This window comes from Ursus arctos, unplaced genomic scaffold (assembly GCF_023065955.2).
Source record: "Ursus arctos isolate Adak ecotype North America unplaced genomic scaffold, UrsArc2.0 scaffold_22, whole genome shotgun sequence".
Taxonomy (NCBI): Eukaryota; Metazoa; Chordata; class Mammalia; order Carnivora; family Ursidae; genus Ursus; species Ursus arctos.
Window position 1 is genome coordinate 17,672,724 of NW_026622897.1, and position 23,532 is coordinate 17,696,255.

Below are 23,532 nucleotides of genomic sequence, written 5' to 3' on the forward strand. Positions count from 1 at the left end.
TATGCTTTTTCTTTTTTTTTTCTCCAAAAAGGAAAGTGAAGATCAGGGTATGTGTTGGGGGGAAGCAACCGGGGTTACAGAGTGTAGCCATTCACAGTGATGGTCTGGCACTAGGGACTTTGCCAGCCAGATTCCAAAGAGCCTACCATGTCTATGAGAATCACTGTGCCGAGAAAGGCCTACCCTCTGCTGTTGAATAATGCCGAAATGGTTCTCAGCCCTGAGCTCCTGATGGTTCCCTGCCACCCAGAGGAAGGCTTAGCAGGCAGGGCGGGAAGTGAGTCATTTGAGGGACCTCTTCTGAGCCGGGGACAATCAATTCAGCCATTGTCAACTTAGGCTCAAGGTACTAGGATTCTAAGACTGGATTTATATTTAGGAAAAAAGAACACAGACCAGAAAGCACTTTTGTAAATCTATGGTTACAGACAAACCTGGTCTAAACATAGGTAGTTAATTATAACCTGCTCTTGGCTTTTACTCACTGGTTAATTTGATTGTCATTTTCCTGGGTTGGGAGCTAATTGCAGGAATGGATTGTAGCCCAACATTGCAGTGTCCCCGCTCCCTGTCACCATGGAAGGCACTGGACACAGGATACAGGTGTTCCTGGGCGATTCGCTCATTAAGCTGGTTAAGGAAGAGAGTCGCTTCATTAGGATGGAAGGAATCAAGCCTGACATTTAGGCAGAAGCGCTAGCATGGGTTGGCGTAAGAAGACTCAAGGCTGACTGCAGTCGGGGGTGACCTTTGCAAGTGGCAGGAAGAATGAACTGTGTGAAAAATTCATAAACGCTTTTGGCCTTGAAACCCATGCAGTTATCCAGAGATGAGTCAGGTCCGCTTTGTGCTGCAGACACGCAGAACGATGTCTCAATAATTGGAGCCAGTGACTGGGTTGGATTCCTGCACATCCCTAAGTTTAAGCCCTAATGATATCCGCCTCCTTCACCAAGCTTGTCAGCATCGTTAGCTTTAAAAAATACCTCCAAGGCCTGCCCTGAAGCCAAAGAAGTTATTGTTATGTGAGCATAGGTGCCTAGGCCAATGCCAAGCATACACAGTCCTTCCAGCACTTTCTTCTCCTGCCTCGTCCCCTCTGCACACCATTTATCTCCAGTGTCTAGTTCTAGAGCCCAGGGAAGGGCACATGCAGCTCTCTGCACACTCCCCTGCCTTCATGGGGTTCTAGTTCTCCAAGGTTGTAGTGCCCCAGTGTGGAGGGCTGGGGTAGGGCCTGGGGCAGCCGGGGTAAAGGAAGTCAAAGAGGGACGTAGGACCTGAGGTCAGAAGGTCCAGGCAGCCACCTTGCTGTGGAGCCCAAGGCAAGCCGACAGGTGGTCTCTTGACCCTGCTCCCCATGAAGGGGGTCCCAGGGCTTCTCTGCAAATTAGCACCTGCTCAGGAAGTGGCATAGATCAGAGGAAATTCATCAGCACAACCTAAGCAGAAGAGGCAAACACAGCAATGGAAGGTGCCAAGAGGGGGGACTTCGGAAACCCAACTTCCTGTGTCTTTCACGTCACTTACCTCAGGGGACCGTCATTCCTTCTCTGTAACACGAGACGATTGAAATAAGTGGTCTTCCTCTCAAAACCCTGAAGTTCTGTGAGGGCCCTAAATATTGTATCTTAACACATAAACTATTAACACATCCCAAAGTCGCGGACACATGCGCGGTCATGCTCGGGGCCTGATAGGACACTGAGCATTAGCAGATAAATCTAGATATTCCAAGCCGTGGGATGCTGGATGAATTGGCTGTATGTTCTCTATCCATGACGTAAAAATTAGTAATTGCCTTTGGTCCCTCTTTCCTTCCCTCCTAAGGCACATGAGGTGTAAGGGCTCTAAACTCTTAGAGGCCCACTGGGAAGAGATCTTATTTTTATTTTTAAAATTTTTTAATTTTTTTAAAGATTTTTATTAGAGTGTGTGTGCACAAGTGGGGGGGGGGAGGGAGCTGAGGCAAAGGGAGAAGCAGACTCCTTGCTGAGCAGGGAACCCGATCCCAGGACCCTAAGATATGACCTGAGCCAAAGGCAGATGCTTAACTCACTGAGCCACACAGGAGCCCTGAGAATCTTATTTTTAAAAAAGAAAGGAAGGAAGGAGAAGGAGAAGGGTGAAAGAAAACCATATTCAGCCACTCCTTTGGGCAAGACTGCCTCAGGGTCCCCAGGCAAGCAGAGTCCTGCTTACCAAAGCACATGACACTGGATTCTCTGAGCTCCGGGAGCTCAGGCCCAGGGCACAGGGCCAAGTGGCAAGGAGGAGATGGTCTGAGGCCCGGGGTTGGGCCGTCAGACAGATGGTTGGCTGGAGAGTTCGGGACCCCTCTCACTTTCCAGTGTGTTTGGTGAAGTCCCGTTTGTGATGTAGGCAGTGCCCTCATGAAAGGGGGAGGAATAAGTCATTTAGGAAATTCAGCCTGACCTTTCAGCAGCCCAGCAGTGTTGAAACAGGCCGGTAGAAGTTCCTAGGATTTTAGCCACAGCACAACCCTGTGAGGCATCGGCCAAGAACTCTGGTCTTACGGAAGGGCTCCATCCTGGAGAATCCCAAAGCCGGCTTAACCTCAGCAATGAAAGCGTGGAGAAGGCAGTCCTCGGCGGGGGCAGAGGGGCCAATGCCTGGGAAACACAGACCTTACACTGGCCACTTCTTTATGCCATTCCCATAACCATAACAGCGCGATAATCAGCCCCTGGTTACACAGGGGGCTGAGCTGAGGGAGAGATATGTCGTTTACCAGAGTCTCATCCATAGAGCAGCGGCTGCAGACCCCAATCCCACTCTGACTGAAGTCTGTGTCCTGGCCAATCCATTTCACCCTCTCCCTTACATACCAGGCTGGGACTCCTGGACACATAAGGGTCTAAATCAAGTTTCAGTGGTGGCAGGAATGGGATGAGGATGTATTTAAGGTGAAGGAATCAAGTCGGTTAGTTTCAATTAGTTCTGGGATTCAGACCTCCCCTCTCCTGCATTAAATGCTTCCATCACTCCTTTTGCTGAAGTTGGTCTCACCAGCTCAGACCAGCCAATGCCCAATTGGTGTTGCTTTCCTTCCTATTTCCCCTTTCCTGAAAAGCTGGGCATCCATTAGTTTTCTATTACTCTGCACTAGCAACCTAGTGACTTGAGACACACACATTTATCAGTTTCACAGTTTGTGTCCGCCCAGAGTCCAGGCTTGGTTGGGTTCTCTGCTCAGAGTCTGGTTGCAGTTAAGCTGTTGGGCAGGCTGGGTCCTCATTGGGAGACTTCGTTAGGATCCTCCTCCAGCTCCATTCAGGTTGCTGGCAGAATTCGTTTCTTTTTGGTTGTAGGACTGAGCGTCCCAGCTTTTTGCTAGATGTTGGCTAGAAGCCGCTCTCCGGTCTTAGAGACCACCCAGAGTTCCCTGCCATGTGGCTCTCTCCATAAGCCGTTCACAACGCAATGCTTCGTCAAGGCCAGCAGGAGAGCAAGTCACTTAGAGCCTTATATGTGGATCATAATGCAATCACGGGAATAGCACATCACCTTTGTCGTATTCAGTTGGACAGAAACAAGTCTTGGGTCTCATCTATACACTATGGAGAAGGGGATTACACAAAGGAGTGAATACTGGAAGGCAGAGATTACTGGAGTGTCACCTTAGAGCCCATCTGCCGTCCTTGATACGTAAATTACTTTAACATCTTCCTGAAGTTCATGCTTTTTAAAAAAAAAGTCTTTAGAACCCATGATGTGGGGCGCCTGGGCAGCTCAGTTGGTTAGGCGTTGGACTCTTGATTTTGGCTCAGGTTATGATCTCAGGGTCGTAGGATTGAGCCTGGTGTCTGGCTCCACGCTCAGCTTGGAGTGGGCTTGTCCCTCTCCCTCTGCTCCTCCCCCCTGTTCACTTGCTCACTCCCGCCTGCTTTCTCTCTCAAATAAATCTTAAAAAAAAGAAAAAACCCTATTATATGTGAAATACTATGCCAGCTATTGGGGCTACAAAGAAAGCAAGAAATGATTTCTGCTTCAAGTGGCTCACAGTCTATGGTGGAAGACCAATTGCTTAAATAGAACGTGAAATGTGCGATGCTACAGTTACGTACAGGGTGTTTGGGGGCAGACCCGTCAGAGGACCACTTCCCAGAGGAGAGAACACCTATGTGGAGTAGGTAAAGGATAGTAAGCAGTAGCCAAGTAACTGACGGACGGTAGAGGGGGCCTGGTGGAAAAAGGACCACACAGGAGAAAGGTTTAAGCGTGAGACAAGAGTCAGGGCACAGAGTGCTTGAGGGTGGAACTGAGTCCGTGGAGGGCTTGGCGTGCATGGTAGGGAGTTTGTACATGCTCTTGGAGATAGAGTCTTTAAAAATCAGATGGAGATGCTCTATATTGGACCCTGGATGGCAGCAGCTGTCTACAGTAACCAGTCCCCTTTGCTCTGAATCCCTGCAACCCTTACTGACCCTTCTTTTTGCCCCTTCATGTCACATATGTATTGGCCATCACCTCATTCAGCAAACTCCGAGATTGTCCACTTCTTTTTCTAGTTTGCGTTTTAATTTCCACAGATCTCTTGAAATAAGCAGCACAATGGCATTTGACCTGGGAGAGCTTTGCCCTGGTGGAGTTTGGGACACCTGTAAGACTCAGTGGTATCCCTCTGCCTCATGTTCTCCTTCCCGGTCCACCCGAGAATCCCGTGATAGTAAGCCATCCTCCTGGTCGAAGCCCCTCAGCTGAATTCTTCAGATTCAGGACTTACTGTTGTTTACCCGCGTTTACTCCCTTTGAAACTGACCTCATTCAATGGAGGGAGAGACAAGGGGCGGAGCGGGGGTGTGGGGACTGGCGTGTGAGTTTGAAAATAAGACCTGTTCTGACCTTACTTCAGTGGAATTTGCTGGAAACAAAGCTCAAGTGAAGTCAGAGGATGGAGTTCAGTTTGGGCTTTGCCACCGATGTGTTGGGCAGCCGTGAACGGGTTATTTGATCAGAACCGGCCATGAAAAGATTTGATTGCATCATCGCAAAGTAACTTAATAGTTGATAAAACTTGACATCAGGTTTTAATATGTGTGTCTGCCAGTTGATACTTGTAATTATATGTATAATCTTTTATTTCATACACATTTGTCAGTATCAAACCCTGTGGATACAGCTAAGGTATTGGGGGGGGGGAATATCAAAAACAGAAAATCAGAGTTCGTACTCTTGATAACTATAATATATTTTGGATTTTCGGTCCCGACTATTTATTCCCAGCCCTGCCTCTGCCACTCGGTGACAACACTCACGGCTTCTTTCTTCCAGGAAATGTGGATGTGCGGAGAATAGCAATCCACTTAGTGTTAGCCTAAGTACATGCAAGGAAGCAGTCTACGAAACAAATTAAATATCAGGTTCTTATAAAAAATTAAATAAGACCCGTTTTGATCCCAGAACTGTCACTAAGTGTATGCCTTGAACAATGTCCTTAATCTTTCTACTCTAGAGTTTCATTATGTGTAACATGGAGACAGTAATACCCACCTCACCAAACTGGTTTAAGGATTAAATAAGATAACCTGTAAATCGCACAGCACATAATAGGTACTCTGTTAATGTTTGCTTCCTTTTCTTTCCAAATAGCCATCCGTTTGTTGAAGTGGTCATGTGATAAGCTCCCTTATGGGTGGGCAGAGGCCATGTTATCCTATTTTTATGTTCACAGCCCTCAGCGCAGCATCTGGCTACAGAGCTCGCCACAATACACGCTTATGGAAGGAATGTTTAATTGAATGTACAAATGTGTGAACTGTCAGGTGTTGGGTTTTCCTTAAAGATTGATTTATTTATTTGAGAGAGAGAACAGGGGGAGGGGCAGAGGGAGAGAGAGAATCTTCAAGCAGACTCCCGGCTGATCCCACAACCCTGAGATCAGGACCTGAGCCGAAATCAAGAGTCAGATGCTTAAACCGACTGAGCCACCCAGATGTCCCAGGTGTTGGGTTTTATAGAAAGTTCCCATGGAAGATTGTCACTGGGCTTCACCTTCCCATGATCCAGAAACAGTGCCCACCCCTGGTGCCAACCTCGATCGGCTCAGGGAGACAAAGGGCCAAGTGGCTGGAGCACGCGCTTGAACAACACGCCTTCCTCTTTTCAGCTGATGGACCTGGCCCAAGTTCTCCAATCTCTCCAAGCCTTGCTCAGTGAGGGAAATGATGGCACCAACCTCAAAGGGTTGAATGAGGAGCCAATGAGATCATTTATATTTAAAATGTTCAGTGCGGTGCCTTATTCCTAGTAAAGCCCCAGCACCTGTTAGCTGCTACACCACTTAGGTGAAGAGGGTCAGAGTGGTGCCAGCGGCTCTGTTTGGTCTGTGCACTTCCCTCTGCCCCACCAGTGTCGAGTCAGAACCTCTATGTAGCTTCAGGCTGAAACCATCTCGAAGCACTAAAAATCATCCCTGTTTAAGTACTTTTAGCTGATTCTCGTGGCTTAGAGAGGGAGGAGGTAGAAACAGGAGAAGAAAACGAACGACCTCTACAACCTGAAAGGACTCCTCACTTTCATGTTTTTCCAAGATCTCTTTTGTGGGGCTGGGGTGGGGCTGCACCCGCTCTGTGTTTGGAATCCCACTGGCCAGTTGTTGGCGCACGGACCCTTTCCATTCCTTCACCCCTTGAGGCCCCGGGCGGACGTCAGAGCTCCAGACGAGGAGAAAGCGACAGGCCGGAGTCCCAGTCACAGCTCCGCCCGACACTCCAGTGCGAGCCCAACACGCCTTAACACGGCCCTTTGCCTCTCTGTTGTCTCCTTTTCCTCTCCTCACAGAAAAATAACAACGATGATCTGCCTTCCTCTCAGGGCTGTTAGAAGGATCCACAAGTTGGGGCGCCTGGGTGGCACAGCGGTTAAGCGTCTGCCTTCAGCTCAGGGCGTGATCCCGGTGTTATGGGATCGAGCCCCACATCAGGCTCCTCCGCTATGAGCCTGCTTCTTCCTCTCCCACTCCCCCTGCTTGTGTTCCCTCTCTCGCTGGCTGTCTCTATCTCTGTCAAATAAATAAATAAAAATAAAATCTTTAAAAAAAAAAAAAAAGAAGGATCCACAAGTGATCGCGTCAAAGTCTTAAAAGCTTCCTTACGGTGGTGGTGGCACTGCCACCCTCTCTATCAGGGAGCTCCAGCCTTTTCCTGGGCATGTCCTGCCTCCCCGAGGGCAGTCACTGCCTTCTCGCAGCTCTGGATCTTCCTGCAGTAGCTATCCTGCCTTCTGCGTGTCTCCAAGCACTTCTGCACCGGGCTGCCGGCCCGGCAGGTGTCTGGGGGCTCGCTGGGGCTCTGTATTCACCTCCCGCCTTCTCCAGTGCCCCACAGGGACACACCCGCTTTTATCTGGTGGATACCTTTGCCCCCAACCAGCTGGCCTTGCCTCTGCAGGGACTCAGAGACTCTCCACAACAGACACTCCCCCGCCAGGGGTGCCTGATTTCCATGGTTTTCTATAGAAGCCGTAACCTAAAAACAGAATCTTCTGGACTGAACACTGTCTGAGGCTTGCCGCCTTAACTGTGGAACTGAACGAAGCGGCCAGGCAGGGCACCAACCCACATGCCATCGTCCGGTATCTCTCAGAGGAGGAAAAGTGTATGAGAGCATGCAAAAATGGTGAAGTTCCTGGAGAGGGAGATAGTCCTAAAAATATGAATCATGGCCATATTTACTGAGTACCAGTTATAGGCAGGGGACTGTGCCAAGCGTTACTATAACATGCATGATTTCATTTACTCAGATTCTGGGATCGTTGTGTCCCTGGTTTGCTGTGCTGTCCTTGGGCAAAACAGAAGTATCTTGTGATCCTGTTTCTTGGGGGAGAGCCGTAGTTCAGCAGGTGCAATGGACTGAACTATTGAAACTTTTATCCTGTTCCCTTGGGAAGTACTTTAGGCGAGGAGACATAAGTACGGCTCAGCAGCCCCATGGGAGAACCAGTAACTGAGGATCTTGGAAAAGGGTCCTCTCCCCAGTGCATGAAGACTGTTGACCCCCTGCTCGGGGCTGTCACTCCTCTCCTTAGGTAACTTCAGGGAGTGAAAACTGTCCCTCTGGGGCTCACAGCCTCTCAGTGACTCTCAACTTCCATCCTGATCTAACCTGAAGCCCTCTGCCCGCCTCTGGACAGTCTGGCTTGTGTCCCCGCCTCTCCAGCAGACTTCCCCTATAATAGTCACACATCCCTGGCTGATTTCCCCTGTGCGCCTTTTCTTGTGTTTTTACCTGGAAAACTTTCCTCTCGCTGCAAATCCCACACACTCCTCAAGACCGTGGTACGTGGTTTTAGACTATTTTAGCATAGAATGAATTTGGGTCTTCTAATGCCCAGTCTTGGGATCCACCTGTTAGCATGGAACTTAACATTTATTCTAGGAAAATGGCAAAGATCGATAACCTGCAGAGACATGTGGGCAGTGGGCACACTATTTCTAAGTGCCTAGTAGAGGCCGGACGCTGTGCTGAGCTCTTCAAATAGAGTATCTGATATGGATATTAATCCCCATTCTACCTTGCAAAGTAGGTACTTTTATCCCCATTTAAGAGATGGGGAAAATGAATCTTAAGATAATGAACTTGTCCATAGTCCCACCACTAGTAAGGGCTGGGCTCCCAAAAATGTACTCCTTTTACACTACAAACGCTCTACTTGTGTCTCTGTGCAAAAACTCATTGATTCTGGGGGTCGGGGAAAGGTATTGTCTAGATCCTAGGGAGACTTATAACAGAGGCAGAAACAAATGGGTTTTATTATGTCGCCACCCATGGTCTAATGGCTGGTTTCCCAATTACAGACGGCTGCCTCCCTGCCGCACAGGCCAGAGCTCCAGCCCCTTTTTAACAAGAACAAAGCAAGGCCTCTCCACATGGGCTGCTGGGCCCCGCCACATAAAAACATCGGGGAGCCTATGCAGCATTTTCCCCGTTCACCACCCCCTGAAGAGAGCTGCTTAATGGGCTCTTTATGGGTTGGAAAATAGAGTCTTGTTGATACAAGAGAAAGAGGGGTGTCACCACAGGTTGGATTTCTTCAACTGGAAGGCCTTCTGAAGCCCCCAAATAGCTCAGCATTTTCTTTCCCCTTCTCTGATTAGCTTTGTAAAAAAGCCCACAGTATTTTCCTTCCTGTTGGCCAGCCTTTCAGTGGTAGCACCCCCGGCCCCAGCAGGCTGGACACCCCATTGAGTGTTAGGTGTACAGCCTCAGACAGGCCACAGCAGCTGAAAGCCTCGGCCATTAGCCCCAGCTCACTGAAAGGGTTTACTGCCAGGAGACTGATTCTGAAATTGGGTCTTTATGATCAATATATCTTTCTCCATTAGGTTCATTTCCTCCAAAGGAAATGGGTAGGGCCATTATGGTTTATGTTTATCGACGGGCCTCTCCGCCGGCCTTCTTCGGCTTCACGGGGAGGAGGCCACAGGAGGCAGAGACCTCAGAGATGGGTTGCTAAACTGAAACCGCCCAGCCTCTTACACGCCTATCTTACTGGCCTTGGTGACCAAAAAAAAAAAAAAAAAAAAAAAAAAGGAGCTGGAATTGCTTGTGTGAAAGGGATGGAATACATTTTTTTGTTACATACTCTACCGAGTACAGAAAAGGTGGCATGAGTCTGGGCAGAGTTGGAAAGAGTCTGGACACACAGAAGAACTTTCTGAGCACAAGGGCCATTAGGTAATCCAGAGACATCGTGGAGTCCCCTGAAGGTCTGTAAGACCAAGAAAGATTCCTTCAAAGGTGCATCCTTGAAGGAAGTATAGAACCTTGTCTGGGCATAAGGAGGAATGGGCCATCCAGTCTCTAGAATCCTGGTTTATTACTTCTGGTTGCTTCTGAGGACCTCACAACACTTTATAGATGTCCCCCTCTTTCTCAACCTCCCTGTGTGGGCGTTCACCCCTTTCTCTTTGAAGATGACAAACTAAAGCATCAAATTGGAAAATCACTTCCTTCGCGGAAAGAGCACCTGAACACCCATGCCCGTGCCTCAGCTCCTGCAGGGACCCACTGGGGCCACAGTATTTGACCAGTCCTTGATTTTACTTCTGCCAAGAAGGTTTGGCTAAAGTACCATCTCTGCTGCTCCTGGATTTGTGTGGCTCTTAGCTGTTCCTCAAATGTTCCCCAATATTCATTTGGCTCCTGACCAACAGTTAAAGGTGGGACTGAATCTATATGGATCTTATCAGCCCCTGGTAGCTGAGAGGGCAACTGGCAGAAAGTGAAACTCTTTTTTTTTTTTTTAAAGATTTTATTTATTTATTTGACAGAGATAGAGACAGCCAGCGAGAGCGGGAACACAAGCAGGGGGAGTGGGAGAGGAAGAAGCAGGCTCATAGCAGAAGAGCCTGATGTGGGGCTCGATCCCATCACGCCGGGATCACGCCCTGAGCCGAAGGCAGACGCTTAACCGCTGTGCCACCCAGGCGCCCCAGAAAGTGAAAGTCTTGATTGATGGGCAGTGGTGGATGGGAAGAGCTGTATGCGAATTCAGGGGATCAAGTTGCGTACTCTGTAAGCATCTTCTATCCTTGGCCTGGACTCATGTCTATTCCTTATTCTGTGTCCATCCCATCCTCACACCTTACTGCCCTGCACATGGGCGAGACTCCATCCCTAAAGCAACCCAGCCCAACAGGAGAGAAAGAGGAAGCAGGCTGGTTGCAGTTTGAACCAAACCTTCACCGGAGGAGAAAGTTAGACTCTAAGAGGGATGGGTATTAAGCAAAAGCCCGAGAAGGAAATCCTTTCTGATACATAGAGAAAAGATAATAGGGGGGAACTTATCCTTTTTAGATGAGCAGGGATTTTTGTGTGTTTGTTTGGGTTTTGTTTTTTAGCCATAAAAGCTTTCTTCGTGTCTAGGTTTGCTTCTTCAGGGAATAGGTTTGGTTTTACTCTTATTTGGAGGCTAAGAGGGAAGGTCTCTGCTGATTGAGCTGAGGTAAATGTCCGGGAAGACAGGCCTAATATTCTCAACATCTCCCACTCCCTCTTCTGGCAAGAAACCCCATTCCAACCTGGAAGGCGCCCAGGAGGCGGGAGCAGATCTGCACGACCATACCCAACAAGAGGGGTAGGGGGCCGCTTCACCCTGGGTTTCCAGAGAACAGGAAGCTCGGCGGCAGTTGGTAGAAATGCTTCCCAGGGCTTTAGGCTCAGCGCTTCAACTGTTCAACATACTTCTTGCACTGATTCAGAGCTTAGCCACAGCCTCCGGAACCAGCCCCTGGAGTGGGACAGCCACAGAGGTGACCAGACAGCTGACCCGTCAGGCGAGAGCGGCCCAGGTCCAGGGAGGCTACGTAACAATACCAGGTCCACCATTTTTCGGGAGGGTGTAAGTCTGTGACGTGCCTGGTGGTGGAAGGCCTCCAGTCATTATTGACTTACTGTTTCTGTCCTGCTGGAGAAACAGATGCAGAGTCACCTGCTTGCCTCTGTCCTCAGGATCGCTGTCAGCCTCAGGCAGGCCGCGGAGCCACCTCAAATCCTCTCATGAAGAAGGTCTGCGCCGAGCAGGCAGTTCTCCATAGAGCGCAATAAAAGCCTCTGATATTTCTACCTAAAACCACGTTACAAAGCAATGTCTATTTTTAAAAAACACCCTAAAAAAAAAAAAATCCCTCAACTTCGTTTAGTGGAACCAGTAACCCCTTGATAGGGACTCTCCAACCAAGGAAAATAGAAGGTGGGTTCTACCGAAGTTTTGTACACTCCCCAGTCTGGTGTAGATCATTAAACTAATTCTGAGGAAAAGGAATGAGGTGTGTGATTAATTAGGTCATCTTTTAATTGAATTCAGAGTATTAGATGTGGACAATTTAACAACTGGTGTCCTGTAAGTTGAGAGCATTTTTTTTAAGTCCTACAGTGAGCATTAAATGTTTCTAATATTTGCGATCATCTTAGCTATGTGAAGGAAAGATCTAATTGTCATTGAATGGGGAGTTTCATCTATTTGGAGGATTACGGACTTGACTTCTTGTCTTCTCTTTTCTGACACAACTAAGTTTTTGGTCGCAGAGAACCAAAGCACAGGGCAGACAATCTGGGGGGCAGCAGTATGTGTTGGTCAGCAATCCAAAGCCAAGGACAGAACAACTTCAGGTCACTGGAATGCTCTGCTTCATTGAATCAAGATCTTATTCCTTTGAGGGACTATATTTCCTTTTATATTTCTTGTTGCTTATTGTTTTTTGAGTCAGGTGTTAGTTTTGTCAAATGTAATAAAATAGGGGAAGAACTCTCTTCTGAAGGCACATACAGATGAGCCACCTTGGAGAACCTAGGAGTCTGGGCCAACCTATCTACCTGAGCCAGGGGTGCCTTGAGTATTTACTGAGTGATTTGGGAGCTGAAGGTACTCCTTAGAAGGAAATAGAAACTCACTGAGTAGCCTAAAAGAAATGTCTGGCTTACAAACAGAAAGAGACAAGGAATCCTAGTTAAGCTAACAGAAGAAGCTTTAGGAACCTGGTTCCCACAACTAGACCCGGCATCTGGCAATGGTACTTGGTCTAGCTATCAGCTTAGAACAATAATGGAAATTGTTGGCCCTCACCGCAGCCCAGACTTGTCTGTACTGTATTCTCACTCATCTACACAGACGTTCAAGCTACCGTCCCTCACCAGTCTCCGAGCTCCCTTCAATCAGCCATCCAGTTTCCAAACACTGTCATTATCCTTCTGGTTCAGCCTCTCAATGTCCCCCTTCCGATGTGTAGCCAAGGCCTTCCAAACAGCCTCTGGCATACGCTTTCACCTCCCTTAGGGCCACGCCCCACATGCAAATCTTATTACACCTCTCCACCTTAACCGCTCTCCCCTTCGTTCCCCAACGGGTACCGTGATTGGGTCCAAGCTCTTTCAAATGGCACAGACGCTTTTGAGCTGTCCCCTTCCTACCTTTCCAGCTTCTTTAACCTTCTTCCAGGTCTACCATTTTTGCTCCGGTGTCACCAAACTAATTTCTCTGCACTCCCTGTCTTCGTATCTTAAGCTCCTGCTATTCAGTCTACTTCCAATGCCCTTTTTTTCTCTAGCCAGTTCTTACAGCACTTTTAAGATCTTGACCAATGTCATTTCTTCTAGGACAGATTCCCAGACTTTCGGAGTTCACAACACCTTTGGCATCTCAGTCGTTTTTACATTAAGCATGTAGGCCGACAAAAATACCTGACAGTTCTGTTTATTTAGCAGTTAGACCCAAACGACTTAACGAGTACTTACCCCCTAATGGTCTAAGAGCCACGTGAAAAATACACAAAATGGAAAGAAAAATATTTTACTCTTAAATGACCACAACTACTTGTTAACGAGATGTGTGTGTCTGTTGGGCACTGCACAATTGTTCAAACCTTAGAATCAGGTTGGACACTGTCACTGTCCTCTCCTGTTCCACACTGGTTTTCCCTGGGTCCTTTTTTATTATAGCAGTTACCAGAATTAACAGCTTCACAAAGAAATGACATCAGGGGGAATGCAACACAATCCAATAGTGAAACGGACTTCCTCCAGCAAGTAGCTTATGGGATGTCTAACACAGGATGAGGATTGCTAGGTTTCGCTCAAAAATTTAGAACACCCCGTGGCACCTCTTGCAGTTTGCTGCAGGGTCCCAACCTAGGGTAGCTTGGCGTACAGTTTAAGAACCTCAGCCCCAGGGTGCCTGGGTGGCTCAGTTGGTTAAGCGACTCCCTTTGGCTCAAGTCATGAACCCAGGGTCCTGGGATCGAGTCCCACGTCAGGCTCCCCCTGCTCTGTGGGGAGCCTGCTTCTCCCTGTCACTCTGCCTGCCACTCCCCCTGCTTGTGCGCTCGCTCTCTCTCTCTGTCAAATAAATAAATAAAATCTAAAAAAACAAAACCAAAAACACCCCCGCCCCAGAAACTCCCTTTCCTCTTCTTGTCTGCCCAGTGCCAATACAGTGCCTGGCGTAGAGCTGGCGTTCGGCTGAGAGGAACTGAACTGCCCAGGGGTCAGAGGGCACGGCGGAACCCCCAGAGAACCGGGGTGGTTGCAGAGGACACCAGCCTGGGTGACAATAGGACAGCCCAGCCAAGCTCGAAACCTGTGAATCTGGGAGGGAGCAGGAAGCTTGCTGGACTCGCACTTGGGGCCGAACCCACCCACGGGACCCAGCGGTGATGGTCTCCAAAAGGACACCCACCAGTCAAGCTGTATACTAAGCGTAGCTTTCTGATCTAAACTTTTGGTTGTGTTTTTGGTTTTCACTTGGTTTCCTGGTAAGAGTTCCTGGCGAGGAAGCAAAGGAGGGAGGAAAGAAGGCCGCTTTGTCTGAGGCACACCGGAAAGGGATTTTTCCTTTCCGGGCCCCCCTTTAAGGCTGAGGGCATCTCTGGGACCCTGGTGATGGGGCAGAGCCGTAGCCCTGGAGCCAGACCCGCCTGGAGCCTAACATTGCAGCGGAGCTAAGAGCAGACGGGGGAAGGGTCCCAGCCTGAGCGAAGCAAGGCCATGGCTGGGTGCCGCTGCTTCCTCCCGCTGGGCCAGTGTCCTCCCAGCTGCTTGCCGGGTTTTGCAATGAGCCATCGCTTTGATCTCACAGGTGCGCCTTCCCCACCGTTAGCAGGACATCAGATTTCGCGTGATTTTTTCCCCCCTCCTACCTTCTGCTAAGAATGAACTCTAGACATAGTTGGGCAGGTTAGGACCGGGGTCTGAGAGATCAAATGTGTGTTCCCTAGTAACAGCTGCAGCAGCTCACGGGTCCCCCCGATTCTAACCACGAAGGTCCCATCTGAATAATCAGCGGCTACAATCCAACGCCCACACCCCTCGCCTTTGGGTTTAAAGGGATACTCTCTGCCTTTGTGCGCTCAAGGTCTCCGACAGTCTGCCAACTTCTGAGTCACCCCAAGGGTAGCAGCTGCTCCGGCTCAGCCTGGTGTTTGGGGTCTACCCCCCACACCTCACTGTTCTTGGCATTGGCCCCACCGATGGGCCGTGGAGGTGGGAGCTCTATGGCAACAGTCTTTCCTCAGCGGGGTGGAGGGGGGAGATGTGTTCTGCCACTGCCCATGTTCAGTCTGTTCTGTGGGCAGAGTTCTGGGAACAAACTCAGCCCAAATCCTCGTCAGCCTGGCAGTGCGTGAAGGAGCAGCGGAACCCTGCCTGGGGCTTGTGACCCGAGGAAGGTGGTGATTTGACTCCTGCCACCATCCTGCCTGGAGAATCACATACCTGTTTCAGATTGGTAATGGCATTCTAGAAACTTCCTTCCCTGCCCCCCAAAAAGGAAAAAGACAAAACACTCTTACCACACTTTCTGATGAGAAAGTTCTTTCTGGTATCTGACTTGAGACCTTTGTGCGGTAGCCAAAGCGGATTTTACTTTGGCTGACCCTCACTAGAGAAGGCACGTCGGAGAGGAGAACCTTCCATAAAATTGAAGGTTTCTCAGACTTGTCTTCTTCAGAAAGATTTTGCGTTTTCTTAATCTTTCATCGGAGCCTTATCACCCAAACCTTTCCTTATCTTCCTCAATTATATCTTTGAACCCTCTCCAGAACCTGTCTTTTGAGTTACGGGGACCATGACTTAATTAGATCTTTCATTTCCAGAGAATACTCCTAGTGCTTAAGGAAAAAATGAATTAAATTTCAGTCAGATATATTTCACTGGGGGAAGGGCCTGGGCGGGGGAAAGAAATTGGATCCTTTATATAAATAGCACATTGTATCACAGATGAGTTTTTCTTTTCCTAGTTTTTGAAACAATGGGTCTTTTTTGGGGGGTGAATTTAATTCCTTGGAGATTCTAACCTAAAAGACCATGATTTGCATTCTTTCTTGGGTATGTGGCTCCTGGATCTGAAAAGAGCGTTAAGTTGTGTGCCTCTGTCTAGTAAGTGGTAAAAGAAACAGGGCTGGTAACATGGCAGCAATTAAGCACCTTATCCAGGTGTGGGATGAGTGTGTGTGTATTGGGGGGGGGGGGGATGTCCCTGTGTTTCCAACCTTTTCTGCACCAGCTTTTGTTCCAAGGGGTTCCGAGGGGTCTGGGGTCTGTCTTGCTTCTGCAGAACATCGTCTTACTGCAAGCAGGCTTGCCTCTGTATCACTGTTCTTGCTCTGTAATGCTGGGTCGATTGCTTAATCCTGATCATTTGGTGTTGGTGCTTAGATTTTCCTGGGGGAAAGGGTATTTAGCTGATCTCTGGGTGGTGGAGCAGAGTCGCAGAGCCTTCGCCATGGCGCGGCTGCTCTGAGCACATTACTGTACTTCCTTCCCCTGTGTTCTCCCTGTGTAAAGTGAAGAGGCCAGGCTCACAGATGGTCTGAGGTTCCTGCTGATCGGACCCCCGGGATTCACAGTTCCAGCCCTTCTGGTTACTCCGTAGAGAACCCAGGAGAAGAACCAAGGGGGGCGGGGTGTGCAGGGTGGGGCAACCAGCTGAAAAAAAGGGTGCTCAGAGAATGTCAGCTAAAACTAGAAAAAAGTCCCTCTTCTCTCCTCCCTCTTCCAAGGAAGCTGAATCTGTAAGGCATAAGGGATGGGGACAGTCCTTTATTGATCACCTCCATGGTGGCGGGCAAGAGTTCGAGGCTCCTTATGGACACCCCTCACTGGGTAGATGTGTGAAGTGTCTGCCCCCACCACAACCACCCCACCCACCCCTGCCCAGAGGAGTCTACACTCTTCAGATCCCATTCAAAATGTCACTTCCTCAGTTCACTGACCCCTCAACCCAAGCCTTGCCTGACCCCTCAACCCAAGCTCAATGTCCCTGTCCCATGTCCTTAGGGCTCCCTGTGCTTTCCCTTCATTGCACTCACCACCAATGTAATTCGTTACCTGTACCATCAATGTTTTCACGCCAGCTCGATCAAAAACTCCAGGAGGGCTGGGACATCGAAGCCTTGTTTTTCATGGTATTCCTAGAGCCTAGCCCGGTGCTGGCAAAATAGTTAGCAGTTCAGTAAGTATTCCGCGAGCAGACATACACATGAATGGACGACTAGCAAGGCTGGATACAAACCCAGAACTTTCTGGCTCTTGAACACCTCAGATTTCAGACACTCTCCTCGTAGGCATGGGCTCGAGGTCCTCTGTGGGTCGCGTTCCTGTGACACTGCCCCTCCAGTAAGAGAACTTTGACTCGGTTCTCCAGCAGGGGGAGTGATGGCGGCACTGTCCCCAGAGAGGTCTAAAAGCCTTGGGAGATTGTGATCTAGCTGAGGCTGGTGGTGGTGGTTGGCCGTGGGTGGGAATCACCGAATGGAACCAAAGTAAACGTCCTTGTGGGCCTTAGCCCCACTTTCTAACGTGCTTTGCCAAGGGGCTGCAAAGGAAAAAAAACACTCAGCAGGGGATCTGGGTCAGTAGGAGTGGGTGAAAAGGAAAGAGGACAGACCGAGACATGACAACCTTTAGGGAAGCAAAAATAAAATTCTAATGTGGAAACGGCTCAAAATAGATTGCATGGCTGTCAGGCCGCATGCAAATCCAGTGCTAATTACATGGAAATTAATTACAAGTCCTAATTTCCATATGCCTTGCCATGACCCTTGGTGGGGGGGGCGGGGATCCTGCTGCAGGTGTCTCCCCCACACCGCTCAGGAGGCTCTGATGTCCCCTACTTCACACTCTTGCCACGATAGTGAGAAAAGCTGATAGGAGGCTAAAAATACTAACAATAGAAATTTGATTTCTTCTTCCAGACAAAAAGCCTTGGCATCCACAGGAGGAAGAAGTGTTCAGGCAGCATGTGACTGGTTGGTATGAAATAAATAAATAGAGAAAATAGCATATAATTAACTCTGAGTGTATGCGGATGAGCAGGGATGTGCAGCCTTTCTCTAATGGACTTGGGGGGGAGGGGGGTGGCGGGATGAGCCAAAAGACCACGTGACAAGCCCATTTATCAAGCCAGTTGCCTCCTCTGTCCTGGCCCCAGGGTGTGCTTCTCCTGAAAGCTGTTTAAAGAAATTCAAAGCATGTCCAAGATAGAGCCCTTATCACAATTATCCGCCCCTCTTATTCACTTAAAAGATACACTTGAGGGTATGTGGATGCAGGTAAATCAATTAAAAAAAAAAAAATCCTACCTGCCTTGTAGGACATCACTACCCGGGGCAGATCCCACAGGCTACACTCCTAAAGTTTCCCTTATGTTTGGAGGCATATGGGTTTAGCGCTAGGCTGAACTGAAGGGACAGACGGGGTTGGAACAGCCCTGGTGGGCTGAGAAGGGATTTGGAGTGTATCTGGAGCTTATCTGGAGTGACTTTAGGATTTTTGAGAGAGTTGTGGAATGCGGACGTACTGTGGCAGGAAAGAGCAGAGAAGCTGGTGCATCTGGGAGTCAGGCATGCAGAAGGAGCTTTGAGGGATGGATTTTTAAAGCACGAAAATGAAAACCCATCCCTTGGCAGTGCCTGGGGTACGGAGCATTTGGCGGGTGGGTCTGTCTCTTTCGGGTCTTCCTTCCCTTCCATCGTTCTCAAGCGAGGCCTGCTCGGCTCCCTTCTTTCTCTGGCAGGCTGTTCTCGCACGTCGGCGACCCCTTCCTGGATGACCCCCTGCCCCGGGAGTACGTCCTCTACCTTCGACCCACCGGCCCCTTAGCACAGAAGCTCTCCGACTTTTGGCAACAGTCGAAGCAGATCTGCGGGAAGAACAAGGCACACAACATCTTCCCCCACATCACCCTCTGCCAGTTCTTCATGGTGAGCCACAGACCCCCCCAGCCCCTGCCCCCGGGGACCCTGGCTGCCATACCCCCGCCAGTGCCTTGTGACCTGGAGTCAGAGTCAGGAGCCTCCCAGGCAGCTGGCGGAAAGAGTCACGGGCTCCTGGCCCTGGAAGGAATGAGGAAGGTCCGTGGCTACTTTCCCTTGCTCCTCTTCTCCAACACCTGCGGAGGCCCAGGAGCACCGCAGGTCTGATGCGCCGTCACCATGACCGCTGTTCCACAGGACTCCAGGGACTAGCCTGACCCACTGAGTCAGGACTTGGACTGGCAGCCACTGGAATGCAGTGTCCACCCTTGTCCGTTGTAAGAGTAGAAATGAGAGAGTTGCGAATAAGAAATGTAGTCTACACACAGCGGGAGGTGACTTTAGCCTCATGGACAGACCCCATCCACAGGTCTGTCTCACCAGATCTTTCTAAAGATGGCAAAGATAACCTGGGACCTTCCATGGTTACCTAATCCATCATCCTGGCTATCGCAGAGCTTACTTAATGACTAACTTAAATCCCCCTCACCGTAATAAATATAAATAACATTTCATCTCCTTTGGTTCTCTGTGGTTTATCCAGAGATGTTCAAGAGGAGGCAGAATGGGAGCACATGAAGACAACATTTTCAAAAAATTATTTTGAGCTTTTTTTTTTTTTTTTTACCTTTTAGCTTTTCTCTGTCTCTTTAAGGTAAAAATGTGTTCCTAACACCTTCTTTCTTACCGTGCACTCTGAAAATTAAAATGATTACCGCTTCCTCTTAGTCATCCCACGATCTTTCTCAAAAGCATTCAGGGTTTTAGAGACACTCTTTTTTCTTCCCCCAGCGCTCCAAAGAGGGTGGGAAGATGACGTCACAGCTCTCTGAGCCCCATTCTTCCCAGCTATCATGGGTCTGACAGTCAAGTCAACTTCCGACTGTCTAACTGTCTAAGAGGAGTAGAAACGTCACAGATGATGGGAGGCAGGCAATGGGCGCGTTCCTCCTTTCCTTCTGGACCAGTCCCGCATCCTGGCTGGGCTCAGGGGCACAGCAGGGCAGGGAGGGACAGAAGACTTGGTCCATTGTGCAATTTCCCAGTAAGCTCATCCATTTGTAGCGAATTGGGAGCCACAGTTCTTCTCCCTCCTCAGAAAGAGAAGTGGTGGCTTAGCAATGGCCTCCGCAGCCTCCAGCTCCGGGCCGAGGAGGCCGTGTGCTCGGGAGCAGCAGACCTCTGTCTCCCCTCTGACTGAAGCGCCTTGTCTTCCCTGCCAGTGTGAGGACAGCAAGGTGGACGCCCTGGGGGAAGCCCTGCAGACCACGGTCAGTCGCTGGAAATGCAAGTTCTCGGCCCCGCTGCCCCTGGAGCTCTATACCTCCTCCAACTTCATCGGCCTCTTCGTGAAGGAAGACAGCGCGGAGGTCCTCAAGAAGTTTGCCGCTGACTTTGCTGCAGAGGCTGCGTCCAAGACCGGTGAGCTCACGGCCCTGGGTCCTGGTGATCAGAAAACTGGGAAGGGCGGGGAGCCGTGGGGTCCTGCAGAAACGGGGAGAACATGACAAGGAACTCCGCCCTTTCCTGCAGCAGCCTTCACCTCTTCGCCCCTTTTAGAACAGCGACTATGGTTATGCTAAGCCTCCTGAGAGAACGTCCGCCGCCTGCCCCAGCACCCAAGTTGAGGGCACACAAATGGCTCTTCCACACTGAGCCAAATGCCACCTTCGTAGCTCCGCCAGTTCAGAGTTCAGGAACCTTCCTTCCCCCACAGCCTCCCCGCCACGCAGGCATCTGTTGGGGTCTCATGGCTCACTCTGTGAGGACCCACGGCTGTGCTCGGGCGGTGGGATAGCACAGAGAGTTGAGGGGAACCACTTAGTATCAAATAACAAATCCACTGAGCCAACGTCCGGAACTCGCTGAGACCCATGACATGGGTCCCTAAAGCCTCAACAGCCTGCCAAAAATGTCACTCTTTCAAGATGTTTCTTGCTCTTTCCATGGCAGGTCTTCGTTGAGGCCAACTGAGATTTCCCGTCAAAGGAATTAGCGTAGAGAGATACTCGGGCTGTGAGTTGACGTAGAGGCAGGAGGCACGGGAAGGGGACAAGTGGGAGAAGTTGCCAAAGCTTTCCTGTCTGCCTGCAAGTACAGACGAGCTCACTTGGGTCAAGGAGAGCCTTACCTGCGGGAGGACAGACAGACGGTGGGGTGGAGGGAGGGAAGAGCTGGCAGGGGGTGGTTTCTGTTGGCCCCCTGGAGAGAGAAATCACAATCGGCGGGTATTTCCTGGGGACCACTCTGTGTTTATCTGTGACGCATGCCACAGCAGTGGCTTCTCCTGGCCCGAGGGGCAGATTGGAGCGCCGGTGAGAACAGAGCTCTGAGAAGAGAGGCCATCCCAGGGTGGAGTGGCTCCACGTTCACGGAAGAAGGGAAATGCACACTGGATGATGTTCTTCCCTACAAGGGAGGAAGGGCCCTGCAAGGGGTGGGGGGGCAGGCAGCGTGAACGGAGGCAGGAAGGGGCAGGGTGTGTGTAGATGACCGTGTGGAGGCCGAGCTGGGTGTGGGCTGTACAGCTGAATCTGAGCATCGAATGCAAAGCTGGAGGAGGCCCAGAGCTGGCCAGCGCCCGCCCCCCCGCCCCGCCCCACCCCCAGAGGCACTCTTCTACTTGGGAAGCTGGGCCTCCTTAGAGCCCCTCTCCAGGCACACCTTCTTCCCAGGGATGGAGCCCGCCATCTCCTAGCTTAATATTTCAGAGAAATAACATAATAGAGAAGCAAATTACTTCCTGTTCCTATCCCTCTAACTCAGGGAAATGGCTTTTTCATCCCACAGTAGCTATTATCAAAACCACTCGAACTCCCACAAGACCCAAATCCTTCACAAATGCGTAAAGTGGGTCTCAGCCAGGGCTGCGGCCGATTCTGAAGACACATGACCAGCAGCAGCAAGAGGCAAGAGGCCCTTGCTCCCCTTCCTTGTAGGGAGGCGGAGGGCCAGCTCCTCTCCAAGATCTGTGGCCACTCTCCAGAAGGACCTGGCCGGTGGGTTCCCTGCCCCTGTGCGGCCCCCTGGTGGTCACTGGGAGAACTGGGTGACCCTGCCCTGTGGAGCTGGTCCAGCTCCTTGCCTCCTTGTGTTCAGGGCCGGCCATCCCTTCTTGGCCCTAGAACTTAAGCCTCAGTATTCTAGAGTTTTTGGCAGACCCAGATTCCTTCAGCAATTCATGCATGTGTATTCAATCATCCACCAAATACTCAAAGCATGTAATGTGCTGAGCCCTGGGGATACATTGCGACCACGACCCAGAAAGCCCTCACCTCATGGGGCTTACACCAGAGAATACACAGAGATCCAACGGCCCTGAACTTCTCAAATTCCCTCCATCCCCTCTGGTTGTATCTTCTGCAGTGTTCTAGACGGGAAGGGGATCTCCCCCATGCAGAGATGTACAAAAGAGAAATAAAATCCATTGCCTCATGTAGGTAGGTTGGTCTTAGAATTTAACAGTCTGGATACTTTAAGCTGGTGGTTTTCAGTTGGGGAGAGTTTATCCCCCAGGGGTCGTGTGGCAATGTCTGGAGTTCTTTTTGCTTGCCACAATGTGGTGGGTGCTCCCAGAATCTAGTGGGTAGGGGCCACGGATGCAGGTGAAGACCCCGCAGTGCACAGGACAGCCCCCACAGCAAAGAATTATCTTGCCCAAGTGCTGCTGGGAAACCCTGTTTTGAACTTTGAAAATACTCCATCTTTTCCTCTGGTTCTGTCCGGTTCTGTCTGGTTGCACCATGAGAGCCACCCAGAAGCTAAGAGACTTGATTTCGACATGAGGGCAATGTAGCTCTGGCACCCACGTGATGACAAAATCTCTTTATTTCTCCATAAATTAGCTCATCCTTCTACATCTCGGTTTCCTCCTCTGCATGGCGGGCCGGTGATAGTGCGTTATGAGGAAAAGCAGACCCAAACCGTGACCTCTCAGCTGATCCACGGGTTGATTCCGGATCTTTCACACTCTCCTCTCCCCTTATTCTGCTGCTGTGAAGGAGGGAAACTGGTTTCGTCTGGCCAAGGGACTCCCTCCTCTGTCACTTGGGAGGCAGAATGGATGAGGGCAAGTCTCTGCCATTGCTATGATAACCACATTCTAGTAACTCTTTCCTCCTTTTTTCCAGAAGTCCGTGTGGAACCTCATAAGAAGCAGCTCCATGTCACCCTGGCTTACCACTTCCAAGCTAGCCACCTACCCACCCTGGAGAAACTAGCCCAGAACATTGATGTCAAACTAGGCTGCGACTGGGTGGCCACCATATTCTCGCGAGATATCCGGTTCGCGAACCATGAGGTAACGTCTCCCTGTGGCTCCTGACCCTACCAGAGGAGGACGGGTGCAGTCATAACTAGGAACACTTGCAGCTCACCGCTGCAGGGAGGTGGGTCTCAAAGGAAAACAGTGAAGTGAGTACCAGACCAGGAGTCGGTTGACCCACAATTTTCTCCGGGCTCTGCCTGACTCCCTGGGAAGCTGGGAGCTTGCATCCTCCTCCCTGGGTCCCAAGTGACTCATCTATGTACTGCCCCCATTGTTCTGTCTGCCCTGCCAACCTTACTGGACTGATAAATGGGAGGATAGAAAAGTTTGTTGGAAAAATTTTAATTCCATAAATGCATGGTGTTCATAAAAGACCTCATCCAGATCTTAGGTAAGGAGAATACAGAAATACCCCCCAAAAATCTGTGTGAACACATAATTAACAGATATTTGCTAAGTATCGATGGCATGTAAGTTACCATGGAACATACTAGAA

The 23,532-nt window shown here is 50.0% G+C and overlaps 1 protein-coding gene across 3 annotated transcripts in view; it reads left to right on the top strand.

Moving 5' to 3' along the window:
• Positions 1–23,532, top strand: part of UBASH3B (ubiquitin associated and SH3 domain containing B) — a 131,571-nt gene that overhangs the window by 84,684 nt on the left and 23,355 nt on the right. For 2 of the 3 annotated variants that reach the window (XM_057316701.1, XM_026505538.4), the window contains exons 2-5: positions 17,711–17,764; positions 18,532–18,718; positions 19,993–20,191; positions 22,900–23,069. In XM_057316701.1, coding sequence (XP_057172684.1) covers positions 17,711–17,764; positions 18,532–18,718; positions 19,993–20,191; positions 22,900–23,069 — 610 coding nt within the window. Of the gene's footprint in view, positions 1–17,710; positions 17,769–18,531; positions 18,719–19,992; positions 20,192–22,899; positions 23,070–23,532 lie in introns of all 3 variants that reach the window. The other variant, XM_026505540.4, reaches the window with a different exon arrangement.